At 42.7% G+C, this 15,926-nt stretch overlaps 1 protein-coding gene across 5 annotated transcripts; it reads left to right on the top strand.

The window, feature by feature from the left end:
- Nucleotides 1–2,034: 2,034 nt before the first annotated feature.
- LOC102747697 (5'-AMP-activated protein kinase subunit gamma-2) lies at nucleotides 2,035–15,116 on the top strand. Of its 5 annotated transcripts, XM_081799802.1 has the most exons (7): nucleotides 2,045–2,086; nucleotides 3,708–3,762; nucleotides 4,764–4,890; nucleotides 7,805–7,970; nucleotides 8,320–8,357; nucleotides 9,507–9,653; nucleotides 13,104–15,116. In XM_081799802.1, the coding sequence occupies exons 4-7, from the start codon at nucleotides 7,805–7,807 to the stop codon at nucleotides 13,227–13,229; spliced, it is 477 nt and encodes a 158-aa protein (XP_081655928.1). In that variant the 5' UTR covers nucleotides 2,045–2,086; nucleotides 3,708–3,762; nucleotides 4,764–4,890; the 3' UTR covers nucleotides 13,230–15,116. The 5 variants fall into 5 exon arrangements, with proteins under 5 accessions (XP_081655932.1, XP_081655928.1, XP_081655931.1 ...); XM_081799806.1 differs by lacking the exon at nucleotides 4,764–4,890 and having other exon boundaries at nucleotides 2,035–2,086; XM_081799805.1 differs by lacking the exons at nucleotides 2,045–2,086; nucleotides 3,708–3,762 and adding an exon at nucleotides 6,995–7,080 and having other exon boundaries at nucleotides 3,798–4,890.
- The last annotated feature ends 810 nt before the right edge of the window (nucleotides 15,117–15,926 follow it).

Below are 15,926 nucleotides of genomic sequence, written 5' to 3'. Positions count from 1 at the left end.
TTTAGCTATTCGGGGTCTTTTCTGGTTCCATACAAATTTTAGGATTGTTTGTTCCAGCTCTGTGAAAAATACTCATGGTATTTTGATAGGTATTGCACTGGATGTATAGATTGCTTTGGGTAGCATAGACATTTTAACAATATCTGTTCTTCCAGTCCATGAGCATGGAATATTTTTCCATTTCTTTGTGTCTTCCTCAGTTTCTTTCATGAGTGTTCTGTAGTTTTCAGAGTACAGATCCTTTACCTCTTTGGTTAGGTTTTCCTAGGTATCTTAATGGTTTTTGGAGCAATTGTAAATGGGATCGATTCCTTGATTTCTGTTTCTTCTGCTTCATTGTTAGTGTATAGAAATGCCACTGACTTCTGTGCATTGATTTTATATCCTGTGACTTTGCTGAATTCCCCTATCAGTGCTAGCAGTTTCTTGGTGGAGCCTTTTGGGTTTTCTACATAGAGGATCATGTCGTCTCAGAAGAGTGAAAGTTTGACTATTTCTTTGCCAATTTAGATGCCTTTTAGTTCTTTTTGTTGTCTGATTGCTGAGGCGAGGACTTCCAGTACTATGTTGAATAGCCGTGGTGAGGGTAGACATCCCCATCATGTTCCTGACCTTAGGGGGAAAGCTCTCCGTTTTTCCCCATTGAGAATGATATTCGCTGTGGGTTTTTCGTATATGGCTTTTATGATGTTGAGGTACGTACCCTCTATCCCTATACTCTGAAGAGTTTTGATCAAGAAAGGATGCTGTACTTTGTCAAATGCTTTTTCTGCATCTATTGAGAGGATCATATGGTTCTTGTCCTTTCTTTCATTAATGTGGTGTATCATGTTGATTGATTTGCGGATGTTGAACCACCCTTGCAGCCCAGGGATAAATCCCACTTGGCCGTGGTGAATAATCCTTTTAATGTACTGTTGGATCCTATGGGCTAGTATTTTGGTAAGAATTTTTGCATCCGTGTTCAATCAGGGATATTGGTCTGTAATTCTCCTTTTTACTGGGGTCTTTGGTTTTGAGATCAAGGTAATGCTGACCTCATAGAACGAGTTTGGAAGTTTTCCTTCCACTTCTATTTTTTGAAACCGTTTCAGAAGAATAGGTGTTAATTCTCCTTTAAATGTTTGGTAGAATTCCCCTGGGACGCCATCTGGCCCTGGACTCTTGTTTGTTGGGAGGTTTTTGATTACTGCTTCAATTTCTTTGCTGGTTATGGGTCTGTTCAGGTTTTCTATTTCTTCCTGTTTCAGTTTTGGTAGTTTATATGTTTCTAGGAATGTATCCATTTCTTCCAGATTGCCTAATTTGTTGGCATATAATTGCTCATAATGTCCTCTTATAATTGTATTTCTGGTGTTGGTTGTAAATTCTCCTCGACCTCTCCTTAGCACAATTTAACCCTTTGTCCTTTAAACTAGAGTTGCTAAAAATTTTCTGTATCCTTAAAAAGAAGGAATGGGTATATATGTCCATTTATGTTTTAAAATTTAAGTGTATCAGAAATTTTCATATTAAAATAATAAAAATATTATAACTAGTTTATTTTTTTTTAAGATTTTTTATTTTTAGGGGCGCCTGGGTGGCTCAGTTGGTTAAGCGACTGCCTTCGGCTCAGGTCATGATCCTGGAGTCCCGGGATCGAGTCCCGCATCGGACTCCCTGCTCGGCGGGGGGTCTGCTTCTCTCTCTGATCCTCCCCCTCTCATGCTCTCTGTCTCCCATTCTCTCTCAGATAAATGAATAAAAAAAAAAAGATTTTTTATTTTTAAAGTAACTCTACACCCAGCGTGGGGCGCAAACTCAAAACCCCCAGCAAGAGAGTCACACGCACCACTGACTGAGCCGGCCAGGTGCCTGAATTATGTTTTAAATTTAGAAAACATTTATCTTCAAAGAAATGTAGAGCATTTTATATTTCCAGTATTTCTGAATTATCTTGTTTCCACCTGCTGAATTATGGGACTCTGCAGTAGTTATGAAGTAATTTTTCTTATGTAGTATATGTTAACATTTGTAAATAAGAATTTTTCTCATTTGCAGGTACAGATTTATGAATTAGAGGAACATAAGATTGAAACATGGAGGGGTAAGCACAATTGGGCGTTAAAAACCTTTTAATATCAGGGAAAAAATGTTCTTCTTAATGTGTAAAATGTTTTAACTTCACGGATCCTTCTCTCTCTGCTTAATAAACTACATGATTAAAGCATTTCTATTTCAATCTCGGTAGTGTACCATACTATTATAAATACGATCCATTCTGTTGAATGGACATTTATGGAGAACCTACAGCGAGTCTGTATACTAAGGCTGGGACATAAGGACGAATGAGCTCGCCTGGGCCCCAGCCGCTGCCCCCAGTGGAGTCACCACTCACTTCTGAGTGTGGCTGTCCTTGCCCGCAGACATGTCTCTATATAGAAAATGCAGCAGGGGAATGCCTCCTACAACTAACAAAAGCAAGGATCTGTTCTTAAATTTAATAATTATTTCTTTACAAATTATGGAGAAGCATAGAACAAATGAACTTTAAACTGGAAGATCTGGATAAATCACATGAAAAAATAACCCTTTAAAATCACAGGATCTTTTCTGAAATGGAGCTACTTTTTAAATTCTCATTCTACGACTGTGTGATTGTTCTTAGACCCATCGTGCTGGATCGGTGGCAGGGGTGGGTGGATTGGACGGGGTGGGAGTCACTGAGGAAGGCAGTCTGATGGACGTTGGGGGAGGGCTTGTGTAGGGGTCTCAGAGAAAAGCCTGCACAGAAACGGAGGGACCTGTAGACAGAAAAACATTAATTAAAAATGGAAAATCTGCTTGGAATGATAAGCAATCTTTGTGAGTGGCAGCTGTGAAATCTGAACGTCCATTAGAATTCTCTAAAGGGCTAGGGGCTCTTTTAATTCCCTTTGACCTGTAAGTTTCATCGAATGATATAGTTGATTTCTAATGGCTTTATTAAGTCAAACCAAACAAACTCGGTCAACATGAAATCTGTATCTTAGCACTGCCTATTATGAATATATAACTTAACACCAAGAGAGATACTTCTTATCAAATTCTACATAAGTAATGTAAGACCAAGATTTATATTTATATTGTATATTTACAGTTTGATATTACATGGTATTCAGAAGTAATAATGGTAATGTCAAGATATTCTTGAATGCTTTCTGTAGAGAAACCTCAGCAAGGCAATTAGTTACAGTGGATCTTTAGAAAGATAATTTCTATAGACTACAAAGATCCCCAAGATACAGATTTTGAGCATTAGTTTGGTAAAATAAAACTTAAGAACGCTTAAAGAACAAAGTTTGTTAAAACTTACGAAAATCAGTTTTAAAGGATTTCATGAGCGCTTCATCTCTGGAGGGTGATAGTAATTTGGTAGCATTCTAGTGACCTCTGCTGGTACTGCTTTTTACATCCAATTGCTTGACTTTTCTTCTCCTTAAAACATCTATTGTAATACTGTTTTCAAATATTTAATTTTTCCACAATGGCAACATCCTGAAAACAGTTTATAAGTTGTTTAAAATAGTCCTAACTATAATTTATACAGTAGTGTTAGGTAAAGTAGATTTATTTGATTTCGGTTTTTAATCCTTCTAATTGTTATCTGTAAACTGAAGAGAAATTTATGTAATAATTGCAAACAGCAAATGTGTTACTAATTGTATATTTTCTTTCTATAAAAACAGAGCTTTATTTACAAGAAACATTTAAGCCTTTAGTGAATATATCTCCAGACGCAAGGTAAACGTGTAAAGTTTTTCTCCTTTAAAAACATTCATTCAGATTCTCGTTTTGTTTCCATGATTGATAGATTTTTTTTTTTAATCTAGATAGGGGACAGCCTCCTTTATTTCAAATATTAAACTTAATAAATTTAGAGACCATAGACTCAGCCATTGTTTGCCCAAAGGATTGATAAGAGGCTGGGAAGATGGTCATACTAAACAGTTTTAAAATCCTGATCACCTGCCGTACAAACCCTCTGGGGAGCTTGTTAATTCTGCCCATGCCTGGGCTCCACGTCCGACCTGCTCGGTGGCCTCTGGAGAGTAGTGCCCAGGAATGTGCATTACAGCAGCCCCCCCCCCCCCCCGCCCCCAGGGCCTCTAATGTGCCCCGATGTTGAAGGGCAATCTCTGTTAGACATTGGTCCAGAGGCGGTCAGAAGAACGCGCCGCCCCTCAGTAGCGCTCTAGCACATACGTTGTGATCCAGGCCTTCTGGGACAGCTCTGATACATTTCCACATTGTATGAAAATGTTCTTCAAACTCTAAGCACGAATGAGAAAAAGTGGAATACTGATTTTTATTAGTTTATTTCCAAACAACCAGGTAAACGCACCGGTCTCCTGGTTGGCGGTCCAGGAGTGGGCCGCACGAGGTCGGCCCCAGTGCAGGGCGCGGTCCACAGCTCCCTGACGCTGCTGGTGTCCGTTAGCGGTCCCAGGGGCTCACCGCTGCCGTCCCTCGAACAGCAGCGTTAAACGCACTGCTAGAAACTTCTAGCGATCTGGAGCTGGCTCTTGTATCTGCCATTAACACAGACCAAAAAATCAAAACATTTGCTGAGATAGCCAGTTTAAAACTTTTCCAAAACACGGTTTTAAGTCAAGTCAACCTTTTATTTTTTATTATAAGCTATGATGTAAAAACACTGAAAATGCTTCTAAAGCAGGGGTGGTCCAGAGCGTTTTACATCTCTCTTTAAAGCCTCCTAACAACTTTGATGGCTTTTCCCGCAGCCTCTTCGACGCTGTATACTCGTTGATCAAAAATAAAATCCACAGATTGCCAGTTATTGACCCTATCAGTGGGAATGCACTTTATATACTTACCCACAAAAGAATCCTCAAGTTCCTCCAGCTTTTTGTAAGTAGTTTTTAGTGTTTCTAAAGATGTAGTTGCATCTACTTTAACTAATTTACTTCAAGTAAGTTGGCTCCTATCACCTCAGTAGGAGACATTAATTTTGGCATTGGGATTGTTAGGAGGTCTCCGTTTCTCAGCTGCAATTTCTCAACTTACTTCTATTTAAATTGTACATTCTTCAAGTTGATTCCAATTAAAAAGCAATCGCCTTTCAGTGCAAGTATCAAAATAATAAAAACACTTGGAATTCTCTATTTAAATTAGAATATTTTATCACCTAAAGTATGAGGGCAGTAAAGCAATTTGCAAGTCAGTCTAAGAAAGTGCTGTGTAAGATAAATTGAGCCAGTATTTATAGCAAACTGTCTTATGATGCTTTATTGGTATCATGGTTTTGGAAACATTCAAAAAATACTGTCCCCAGGATTATCTTATTATAAATTGCTGTGATAGAAAAACACAAAGCGAATAAAATTTTGGCAAGAGAGTACCATGTTGGTCCAAATTCGGGCTGTGTTATCTGTAGGTTTTTTCAACTGTATTTGGAATGAGATGTCTTCATAATCATCCATAATATTGACCTCTTTGGTCAGTATTAAAAGAGGCTCAGAAGGACCAGAGTTTTTACAAGAGGGCTTTAATTTTTTTCCTTTGGATTACATGCACTGAGTTTGAGGTTAGAAGTAGTTGGTCACCTGTGACCAGTAGGAGGCCTCATTCCTGCTTCAGAAGAGATCACATGAAGTCATTTTTTTTTTAAAGATTTTATTTATTTTAGAGAGAAAGGAGGACAGAGGGAGAAGGAGAGAGAGAATCCTAAGCAGGCTCCACACTGAGTGCAGAGCCCAACGCAGGGCTCCATCTCACACCCCTGAGATCATGACCTGAGCCGAAATCACAGGTCAGATGCTTAACCTACTGAGCCACCCAGCTGCCCCATGAAATCATTTTTCGAAAGAACTTAATAGACATTAAAAATCTACATCACATTAGCTTTCCCATTTCCTTCCACACAGCTTCAGTTACGGAAATAAACTCGCATTCTGGGGTGATGCAAAGGAGCCAAGGCTCCTCCTCCCGGGGCTCTGCTTCTGTTTTGCAGGCAGAACCACAGGGGGTTTAGTAAGTGGGAGGAATCCCTTGTCCATCAAGCCAGTCCTATATTTTAGTAGTTTACGGGTAAAACTAACACTCTCCGTGGTTAAATAAATGCTAAGAAAGAGGGTAGGAAGTTTACTGAAAAGCACACAGTTTAGTGGAGAGACCGTGTCGGGGATAGTTAGGGACGTGTGGAGATGGCTGGACAGACGTCACCTCTGTTGTGCGCAGGCCTGTGCGCTGCTCGGGCCGCCACCTCGGCGTCCAGGCTGGACGGGACCCAGGCTGGGGCCGTGTATTCAGGGCCCACAGGCTTTCAGCCCCTCAGAGTAAGCATTGTAAAATAACGTTAATCGTCAGAGCTACATACTCTTATGCATTGATGACGGGGCAGCTACTGTCCTAAGCACTTCCCAAGACACGGCTAATCCTCGCCTCTGCCCTCTCAGGTAGGTATATTGATTAATCCCATTTTATAGGTGGTGAAACGGCGAGGTGAAACGACTTTGCAGGTCACCGCGGGCACACGGCAGAGTGGTTTCCGCCCCGCGGCCTCTCGTGGCCTCCCTCCCCCTGCTGCCCCTCAGCTCGGAGGTGCCTGGCTCAGAGGGTTAAACCCGCCCCAGGTCTCCCAGGTGTGACGAGGTCGAGTCCAGCCCGTTTTCGAGGCTGCGCCCCTGCGGACGAGGAGCATCAGCTGGAGACAGGCCTTGGTGTTTTCTCTTCATAAAGAGTAGAGGAGGTTGCTTCTGCTGGTACCGCCTTACATTTGGGCCAATATGGTAATTAAATCACGCTCTTAGACTATGCAACGAGAGGTTGCATAAATAAATAAATTTCAGATCCTGGTTTCTACTGAATTGAGATCATTTTCTGAGAAAAAGTGGCCTTACCCGTGGAGACTTTTGACAGTTAGCCTAGGCGTACAATATGGAACAGGGGTTAACCTGCATCAAGATGGGCTAGATGACCTAATAGGTCTTTCTTTTTTTCTCTAAATTTCTAGGATTCTCATGATTTGAATATTGATGAACTCTTTGACTTGAACATTTTGTTTCTTCTAATTGTTCATCTTTTCCTGATAATTATAAGGTACACCAGGAGGACGGAATCAACTATACCCTTTATACAAGGTGGATTTTTGAAACCATAGACCTTATTTTGTTTTAGTCAAACGTGACCCTAGACTTCTCTCTTCTGACTTCTCCCTCCTCCTCTAAAACAGCCCATGAAAAGAAAAGTGAACTTTTAAAGGTTCTTTTAATTCTGTTCAGTTGGCTTGTTCTTTGCTCCTAGTAATCACAAGTTAGAGTCCTCCAGAGGAGAGTTCAGGATGTAGGGTGGGATGGGGTGAGGACTTTCTTAGCCGCAACTCAGACCATTCCCATCAAACGCTCTGGGTTTGGAAATGTGTGGGTTCTTCGTAAATAATGCTGACGGCAGGACCAGGAATTTAACATAAATAACTAAGAATAAAGGATTCTTGGGTGGCTATGGGTCTTAATTTCCAAAGAGACCTCTTGTTTCCTCTTCCATCCATGTTTTCAGGGAGTGAAGGGAAAGGGAACCTTACGATCTGTGTGTTCTGCGGTGTTTTACTGAGTAGTTAATTATAAGCTTAGAATAGAAACCAGTTTGAACAAAAACTACAATTCTTATATGTAACATTTCCATGTTAATTCAGACAGCCAGGTAGATTGCTAGACAACACGAACTTTAATTTGTTATACGTAAGTTTTTTGTCCAAGTGTGGACATGTGAACATTAAAAAGGTCTGTTTGGGCTCTAGAGCATTTGTGTTTATCTTCCTGTTTAGATGTCTGATATGCCAAAGCCTGCCTTCATGAAGCAGAACCTGGATGCCCTTGGAATTGGGACCTACCACAACATCGCCTTCATCCACCCGGACACTCCCATCATCAAAGCCTTGAACGTCTTTGTAGAGAGACGAGTGTCGGCCTTGCCTGTGGTGGATGAGTCAGGTCTGTGGGTTTGATCATACCAGGGCCTCGGAGACCACACTTTGTCCCCTGGGGGCAAACTTACTGTTAGGTAGTCAATGGATCAGATCCGGTGGGTGGCGGGCAGGGGTTGGGGATGAAAATTTAGATAAGGCAGATCAAGTCAGCACCAAGGAGCCCTCGGGTTAATGAGAACTCTAACTGGCTTATTTTCACATCTTCCATTAACATATGATTTCATGTTCATTTAAAGTTAGACAAGTTTGTTACTTAGCAATACTTAATTGCTAGTAAATATCTGGTTAAGATAGATTTTAAATGTTATTTTTTGTTCCTAGGACATTTTTCTAACCTCTGTTTTCATTTTTAGGAAAAGTTGTAGATATTTATTCCAAATTTGATGTAATTGTAAGTATTTTTAATTTTGTCACACCTGTCATCTAGAATGCATTTAAAACATACTTACCTGTTTGCGGTTTTCCCTAATTTAATAGCTTTTGTGGATGTGTGGATCAGAGGATTCCGTAGACTGCCCATAGTCATTGTACTTAATGTTCACTGGCTTAGCAGTGAAAAATATGTTAGTATTTTATAGTTGTCCTTTCAGTATATGGATAGTTTATCCAGCACTATAGCATGTGTAAATACTTTAAATGGTCCTATTGCCATGCACAAGACATTATTCATTCTGCCAGCAGGCAGGTGCTGTGCACACATGAATTTGTGGATCCCTTGCTAAGGATCCCATTGTTTGCTGATGGGAACAACCGTTCTAAAGAAGACAGCAAAAAGCATTCAGGAGAATGATTGAAGGTCCTATTTTTTAATCCCCAGTATAAATCTATTAGCGGTAGTGCTACATCTTTCCTCTGGCTGCTTGCTTTTCCCCATTTTAAATGTGCTTCCTTAGGGTTTTATGGTATTTCTAAGAAAGTGAACTGAAACTTTAGTAGCCCCAAATGTGCTCATCATTTTTGGCCCTAATGCTGATCGCAGTGTTAAATACTTCTTTGCAACCAGCTGTCTCAAACCCTTTTGTTTCATTTATTCTGCTTAACGATAACAGACATCCAAAAACAGGCTGATTGGAATTTGGTTGAGTAGGACCGTCTAAGGCTAAAGCCCCGTGGGTCTGTGGGCCCTGTCTGGCCTGCTCTTCTTCCACGGCTGCTCGATCCCGGGGCTCCCTCAGCGCCTTCCCAGCGGAAACCTGGCTCCCCGGGCCAGGGCACCCTGGGGCGCTCCTCACCCCTTACAAATGTTAGTCCATCTCTCCAAAGGCTTTATTCACGTGGGCTCTAGAGCCTCACAGGGTAAGAATGGGGGGATTCTTCTGAAGGCCATGCCGACGCTATGTCACAAGGGTGCTCCACGACGAAGGTCTACCTCGTAAGCTTTAGTTATTATTAATGATGAAATTCTGCTAACGGCATGTGATAACCTGGCACGGTGATGAACATGAATGTTTTTAAAAATCAGGTCACTTGAAACTTACTAATTTTGGTTATGAATGTGAATTGAAATGAAAGGATATAATTCATTGTTACTTTATTACAGAACCTTGCTGCTGAAAAAACCTACAATAACCTAGATATCACAGTGACCCAGGCCCTTCAGCACCGCTCTCAGTATTTCGAGGGTGTCGTGAAGTGCAGTAAGCTGGAAATCCTGGAGACCATCGTGGACAGAATAGTGCGGGCTGAGGTGAGGCAGCGGGGCCACTCCTCCCTCCCCACCCCTGCCCCAGCCGCACTGCCCCAAGTACTCACTGGCCGGGGTGCCACGGGGGACGGATCGTGAATCGCAGGAACGGCCAGGGAAGCAGAGGCAGGTTCCATCGGATATCGTGCTTTCCCTCTCCAGAACCTCGCGTGTTGCCTGATGCGTAGGTGATCTGGAAATGTTTATTGAATTGAATTGATAAGTCCTGATATCATAGTTGAATCAAACTGGTAAGAGACTTCCATGGTTTAAAGAATACATAATTAAGAAAACAAATATCCCAAGAGCTTTGAGTTCCATTAGGGTATTTATGAATTTGAAGTTAAAAATGTGTGATTATATAGTTTTAACAAAGTGAAGGATAAATCAAAATTATCTTTTGATCTTTTTAAGTTAATTTTCTCTCTTGCCTGATTTGGATAATAGTAGACAGTCTGATAACTTCACTTCCTGACCCTCAGCACTCACGTGCCCTCATACTTTACTGCGTGTAGGATTTTTGGGTGTACTAAAATAAAAGATGAGCGAGATCACTGGATAACGCATCTAATTCAGTATACCCACTCCCCAAATCATTTCTTTCCTTTCTTATTAGCCAGGGATAGGAATGTTCTCCCATTTATCCCTCTCTAGGACTGAAGGATGCAGCAGTGTTCTTTCTGGAACAATCCCTGAGTAGGCAGAATCCATTCATAATGCTATGTCTGCTCTGGTACTTTTTACTGTAAATATGAGAATGCAGTCCAAGAAGAAAAGTCCCTGATAATTTTTTAGGCTAACAGGTGTTCTTAACATTACATATGAAGTAGGGGTCGCATCAGAAGACGGCCTCCCTTGCTGGAGCCGTCAGATAGAAACACAGCTCTGTTTTCATCATTGGGTACTGAAGACTTCCACCTTGCCCTGTGCTCACCTGAGGGGAGTCCCCAGCCCCCATTACCACTACTGTGGCTTTTGAAACACATTTCACTAGCATCCCAGTATGAACTCTTAACTTTTTCTACTTGAATTTAATATCCATCAGTCTTGTTTTCCAAAGAGTTTTCATTGACTTAGGAATACATCTTAACTTTTAATAAGGTCCTTAGAATTACGTGCCTTTTGAAGATCATAGGTAATGATCCTATTTATAAGGACAATGGACATCCATATGATAGAGTCCCTCGTAACAGTGAAAAATGTTCTAGAAGAGTATTTGGTTGATATGAAAAAAAAAATTAGCAATGTATTGCTAAGAGAAAAAGCCAATTACTGTATATAGTATGATTTTATTCATTTATATGCATATATGTGCAGAAGAGAGGCTAGAAGGACCCACAGCACAGTACTAACTGGCTGTTCCCGGGTGGCGGGGTTCTGGCTAATGTGGAGAACACGGGGAGTGTAGGGCTCCTCCATTCTGAGCTCTCTTGTTGGAGCATATATCCCTCAGGTAAAAGAAAAAAGGTAATTGGCTTGTCCTTTCAGTTCATCTGGCAAGCAAGCAGATATTTCTTTGTAATAGGAAATGGGTCATTGAGGAAAATAAAGATGTAATTCAATACTTTTCTCATTATGCATCTTGACTTTTTTCCCCATTAAATTAATTTCTTGGGGCACCTGCGTGGCTCAGTTGGTTAAGCGTCTGCCTTCGACTCAGGACATGATCTCAGGGTCCTGGGATTGAGCCCCACATCGGGCTCCCTGCTCAGCGGGAAGCCTGCTTCTCCCTCTCCTCCCCACTCAGTGTTCTCACTCGCTATCTCTGTCTCTCACTCTCAAATAAATAAAATCTTTTAAAAAAATTAATTTAAAAAAAAAAATTTCTTTCACCCAATGACTCCTTACTGGGGGACCAAGGTCAATTTTACCTTAAATACAGTTGTTGGAGAAAGGGCATACAGTATCAGCAATGATTTATTTATATGACATAAATACCACACCAGCTTTTTGATACCCAGGAATATTCACTAGTTTAGACTCAGCAGCAAATGACAAGAAAATGTTTTTGGTGGTCATTTCTGCCTGGTAGAATTAATTCTCTGGGTGAGATGGCCACCCCTTGACCTTCAGTAGTTCAAAAGAGAGTTATTTAATTAGCATTATTGATCGTTAACAAAATGTGTCTCATAGACGATAAAGCATTCTCTGATCCTAGATATAAGCTGTTATTTTAATTTATAAATAATTGTATTGCAGAATTATTGAAGACCCTATAGTTTTTTTAGAGAGATTTTTCAAGTTTAAGTAATCTCTACACCCAGTGTGGGGCTCAAACTCAGGACCCAGAGATCAAGGGTTGCATGCTCTTCTGACTGAGCCAGCCAGACTCCCCTAGAAAAACTTTCAAAAGTCATGTCATGAGAAAGAACAAAGTCATTTTTTTTTAAACCCAAAGCAAACTAAGATGTGAAAAGCATCCCCAACACAGTATCAGAGACAAATCTAAAAACAGAATTTCCTTCCCTTTCCATCTCCTTCCTGTGCCCCCCACAGTGTGTGTGTGTGTGTGTGGGAGGGGGAGTAACTGTTACATAGGGAGAAGAGGATCATCTCCAGGGTAACCAGCAGGTGTGTGGCTGCCTCAGGCCTAAGTGCTAAAGCTTGGAAGTCAGAGGTGCTCAGAGAAGCTTGATGCCTGCTCACTCCTTTCCTGTGTTAAGGATGCTTTGTTAGAGTAATACCTCTGGCCATTCGCTTATAAAAGACCTGAGTAGAACATGAGATGTGAATATACTCTATTTCACTTTATTATAGTTCATTTATCCTCTGAACCATATGAACATATTAATATATGAACTTCGTGGAGAAAAGACTATAAAACAATGAACTGTGACCTGTTCTGTTCCAGCTCTCACTTGGATGTCTTTCCATGTAAATCAGTAGTGGATAGTTACTAGAAACTGAAATACTACTTTAAAAATGTAAAAACTGGGCGCCTGGGTGGCTCAGTTGGTTAAGCGACTGCCTTCGGCTCAGGTCATGATCCTGGAGTCCCTGGATTGAGTCCCGCATCGGGCTCCCTGCTCGGCAGGGAGTCTGCTTCTCCCTCTGACCCTCCCCCCTCTCATGTGCTCTCTCTCATTCTCTCTCTCTCAAATAAATAAATAAAATCTTAAAAAAAAAAAAATAAAATAAAAATGTAAAAACTTATGCTTAAGAGAGTATTATGACTACATCGTAGTTCATGTTTTGGATTGTATCATTCATATGTTAATATTCTAAAATCTGAGAATAGCGGGACATAGCTGGCAAATTTTTCCTACAAGTAGGTAAAGTCAGCATTGCATTTTAACTTTAGAGCCTAAGACCTTTCATGGTTCTGGACACGGTTTCTGTCTCTTATACGTGGGATGTATTCCTTGTATAGTATATGAAAGACGTATTTGCGAATACCCATTGTAGGTAGAACCTTCTGTAAACTGACAGGGGAGCTACTTGTCTCGTTTGCAGGTGCATCGGCTGGTGGTCGTGAACGAAGCAGATAGCATCGTGGGTATTATCTCCCTGTCGGACATCCTGCAAGCACTGATACTCACGCCCGCAGGTATGCGTGCCGCCTGCCGGCCCTTCCCTTAGCACACAGGCCGAGCGGGGAGCAGGGCAGGCGCCTCCAGCAGCTGCTTCTCCAGCACCCACGCCTCTGGAAACCCCGTGCACTTTCTGTCTGGTTTTTCTTTGTAGTTTTACTGTTCTAGTTGGGTGAGAGAGAAAAGTTTATAGAAAGTATTCTTAGCATCCTATCGACGACCACAGTGCCTGAATAATTGAGGATTCGTTGCCAGATTCATAACCTTTTCCATTAAAAAGCTAAGATCTCTTTGGAAATTACATCAACTAGTGAACAGCACCGGTGGCTAATCTCGTTTTCTGCCAGATCAACTCTGAGCAAGCGCTCACACCGCAGTCAGGGAGCATGCAGGGAGATGGGGGAGGGGGCCCCAAAAAAAGAGGGGTTGGTGTGTCCTGTGTGCCATGTTTAACAGTGAGGGGTGGGCTGAAGGGTCCGATAACCACCAGCCCTCTTTCTCCTCCCTGCTTCTCCCCTTCCCACCCCCATTAAGTACAAACAGTCCAGCCTGGGGCCGGACTAAGCTGTGCCAAGACAGGCCAAGACCACAGACTAAGTCACTTCTGAGAGGTTGAAGTGTGCATATACTAGAGTATTGATTTTTCTTGAGTTCAGAAACCAAACTAGCCAAGACTAGGTTTCAGTTGGTTTATAACCTAAAGATGCTCATCTGAAAGGAATCCGTGGCACTAGTGAGAAACAGCCCATCCACGGTGTGAGAGCAGCAACACCTGAGGGCCGTCCATGGAATCAGAAACTCTCGAGCTGGGGCCTCGGACAGTTTCAATTTCAGCTCTTAGGGAACCTGAAACTCACGATACTCTTCATAATCATGAAATAGTGATAAAATGACTAAATGAATATGAGACTGTTGACAGCATTATTTGTAATAACCCAAAACTGGAAATAACCCAGACACCTAGCAGAAGCAGCAGATTGCAGGACATTCGTTCTGTGGAATGCCCCACACAGAACTGACCATGAACACACATTGCTATATTCGACCTCACACACGTGACATCGAGCAGAGGAGCAAGACCAGTCCAGGGAGTGCGATGACACTAACCTACAACTTCCACAGCTCCCTCATGCGCAGTGGGAAAAGGCCTCCTCAAGAGCAGACTCCTCCTTGCAGGCACGTAGCTTCGCACCTTCAGAAAAAGGCACCCCTTTCCCCGGGCAGCAGGCCTGGGCCAACGCACACATGTGCCCAACAGCGTCAGCGAGAATTTCAGCCCTCCTCTGTCCTGTGGCCAAGATTCTTCGTGCATTACAAACTCAAGAGCAAACAAGTCAAGTTCTTTATCGTCTTTATGCCTAGTGTCACAGGCCATAAGAATGAGAATGTTGCCTGGGGCTCCTGGCTGGCTCAGTCACTAGAGCATCAGACTCCTGATCTGGAGGTTGTGAGTTCAAGCCCCACGTTGGTATAGAGATTACTTTAAAACAACTTTTTGAAAAGTTTAAAATGAGAATATTGGGCTGCATGAGTTTACATTTCCATCCACATTTGAGATTTTAAAAATTCTAAGTCCCTAATACTGCTCTGTGGAGAGGAACCCTGTTTCACAGCCAGAATTTGAAATGTGCGTTACCACAGAAATAACGTTCTAAAGATAGTAGTTGAATTGGAATTCTCTACAATGTAATGTGTAGAACACTATTTAGGAAGACAGTCCGTGTTCCTAATAACTGGATGACAAGTGAACATTTGGAGCAGAACTCTCCTGGAACACAGGGCCGGCCCGCCTCGGATCAGCAGCCCTTGAGACGCTCACACCGTGAGGGACGGCGCCGTGTAAGCATCAGACGAGTGCAGCCCGATGTGCCTGATTCCCCGCCTGCCCTCCGAGCTGCCCGAGTGTGGGCAAGCTGCTCAGCTCGTGTAGCCTCTGCCCATGCAGCTGTAGAGCGAGCGGCCCAACACAGGCCTGCAGCCCTGCAAAGATACTCTGAGTTGAAACCAAAACCGTGCACGAAGCGGCTTGTGCGCGACGAGGCACCATCCGTACCCAGGGGCCGCGCCGCCGGGTGGGTGTTCACGGACTAGGCAGGAAGAGGCGCTTTTAGAAAGCGGCCACTGTTACGCGAATAAAAGGTACCAGAGGTCATTCTTTTCAACAGCTGACAGACGCAGTCCTCCACGGAGGATACCGACTTGCCATCATAACAGTTTAGCAGCAGCTAAAGTAAAACTTAGACCATCCAAAGGAACCGCATATATGCGCACACACCACCAGTGAGTACCTGATCTGGAAGCAGGAGCTACAACTTGCTAGCCCCTTGTTTTTATAGGTTGTTAATCTCTTTCCAAAGTCGTTTTGTGCCTGAAGCTAAAACAGGAGAAGCTGCTGTGATGAGAAAAATGGTAGCGCTCCCACCGGCCCATTTGGAAACGTGCCAGCCAGATAGGTGTTCCGTGCAAATATCCATGTTACGCTTTTTTAAAACATTCTCATGAGTGTGTACAGGCGCACTTCAGAGATACTGTGGGTTCGGTTCCAGACCAATGCAGTAAAGCGAATATCGCAATAAAGCAGATCCAAGGAATTTTAAAACGACCACGAGCAGGCCTTCACTGGAAGAGCCCTCCCTGCGGACGGGCCACCCGCCCCCGGAGCTCTCAGCGGGGCCGTCTTCCTGCCGGTGGAGGGTGGGGGCGGCGCTGGCGGCCGCTGAGCACCCCCCCGGGTGCTGGGCGCTGG

The sequence above is a fragment of the Leptonychotes weddellii genome, chromosome 12, assembly GCF_054177405.1.
Source record: "Leptonychotes weddellii isolate Sample4059 chromosome 12, ASM5417740v2, whole genome shotgun sequence".
NCBI lineage: Eukaryota > Metazoa > Chordata > Mammalia > Carnivora > Phocidae > Leptonychotes > Leptonychotes weddellii.
The sequence above is the reverse complement of the archived record's forward strand: the minus strand, read 5'-3'. Positions and strand labels throughout refer to the sequence as shown.

Coding starts and splice junctions, on each gene's coding strand:
- LOC102747697 (XM_081799806.1), top strand. CDS start 7,805: ATGTCTGATATGCCAAAGCCTGCCTTCATGAAGCAGAACCTGGATGCC. Junction 8,358..9,506: donor ATTCCAAATTTGATGTAATT/GTAAGTATTTTT, acceptor ACTTTATTACAG/AACCTTGCTGCTGAAAAAAC. Junction 9,654..13,103: donor ACAGAATAGTGCGGGCTGAG/GTGAGGCAGCGG, acceptor TCTCGTTTGCAG/GTGCATCGGCTGGTGGTCGT.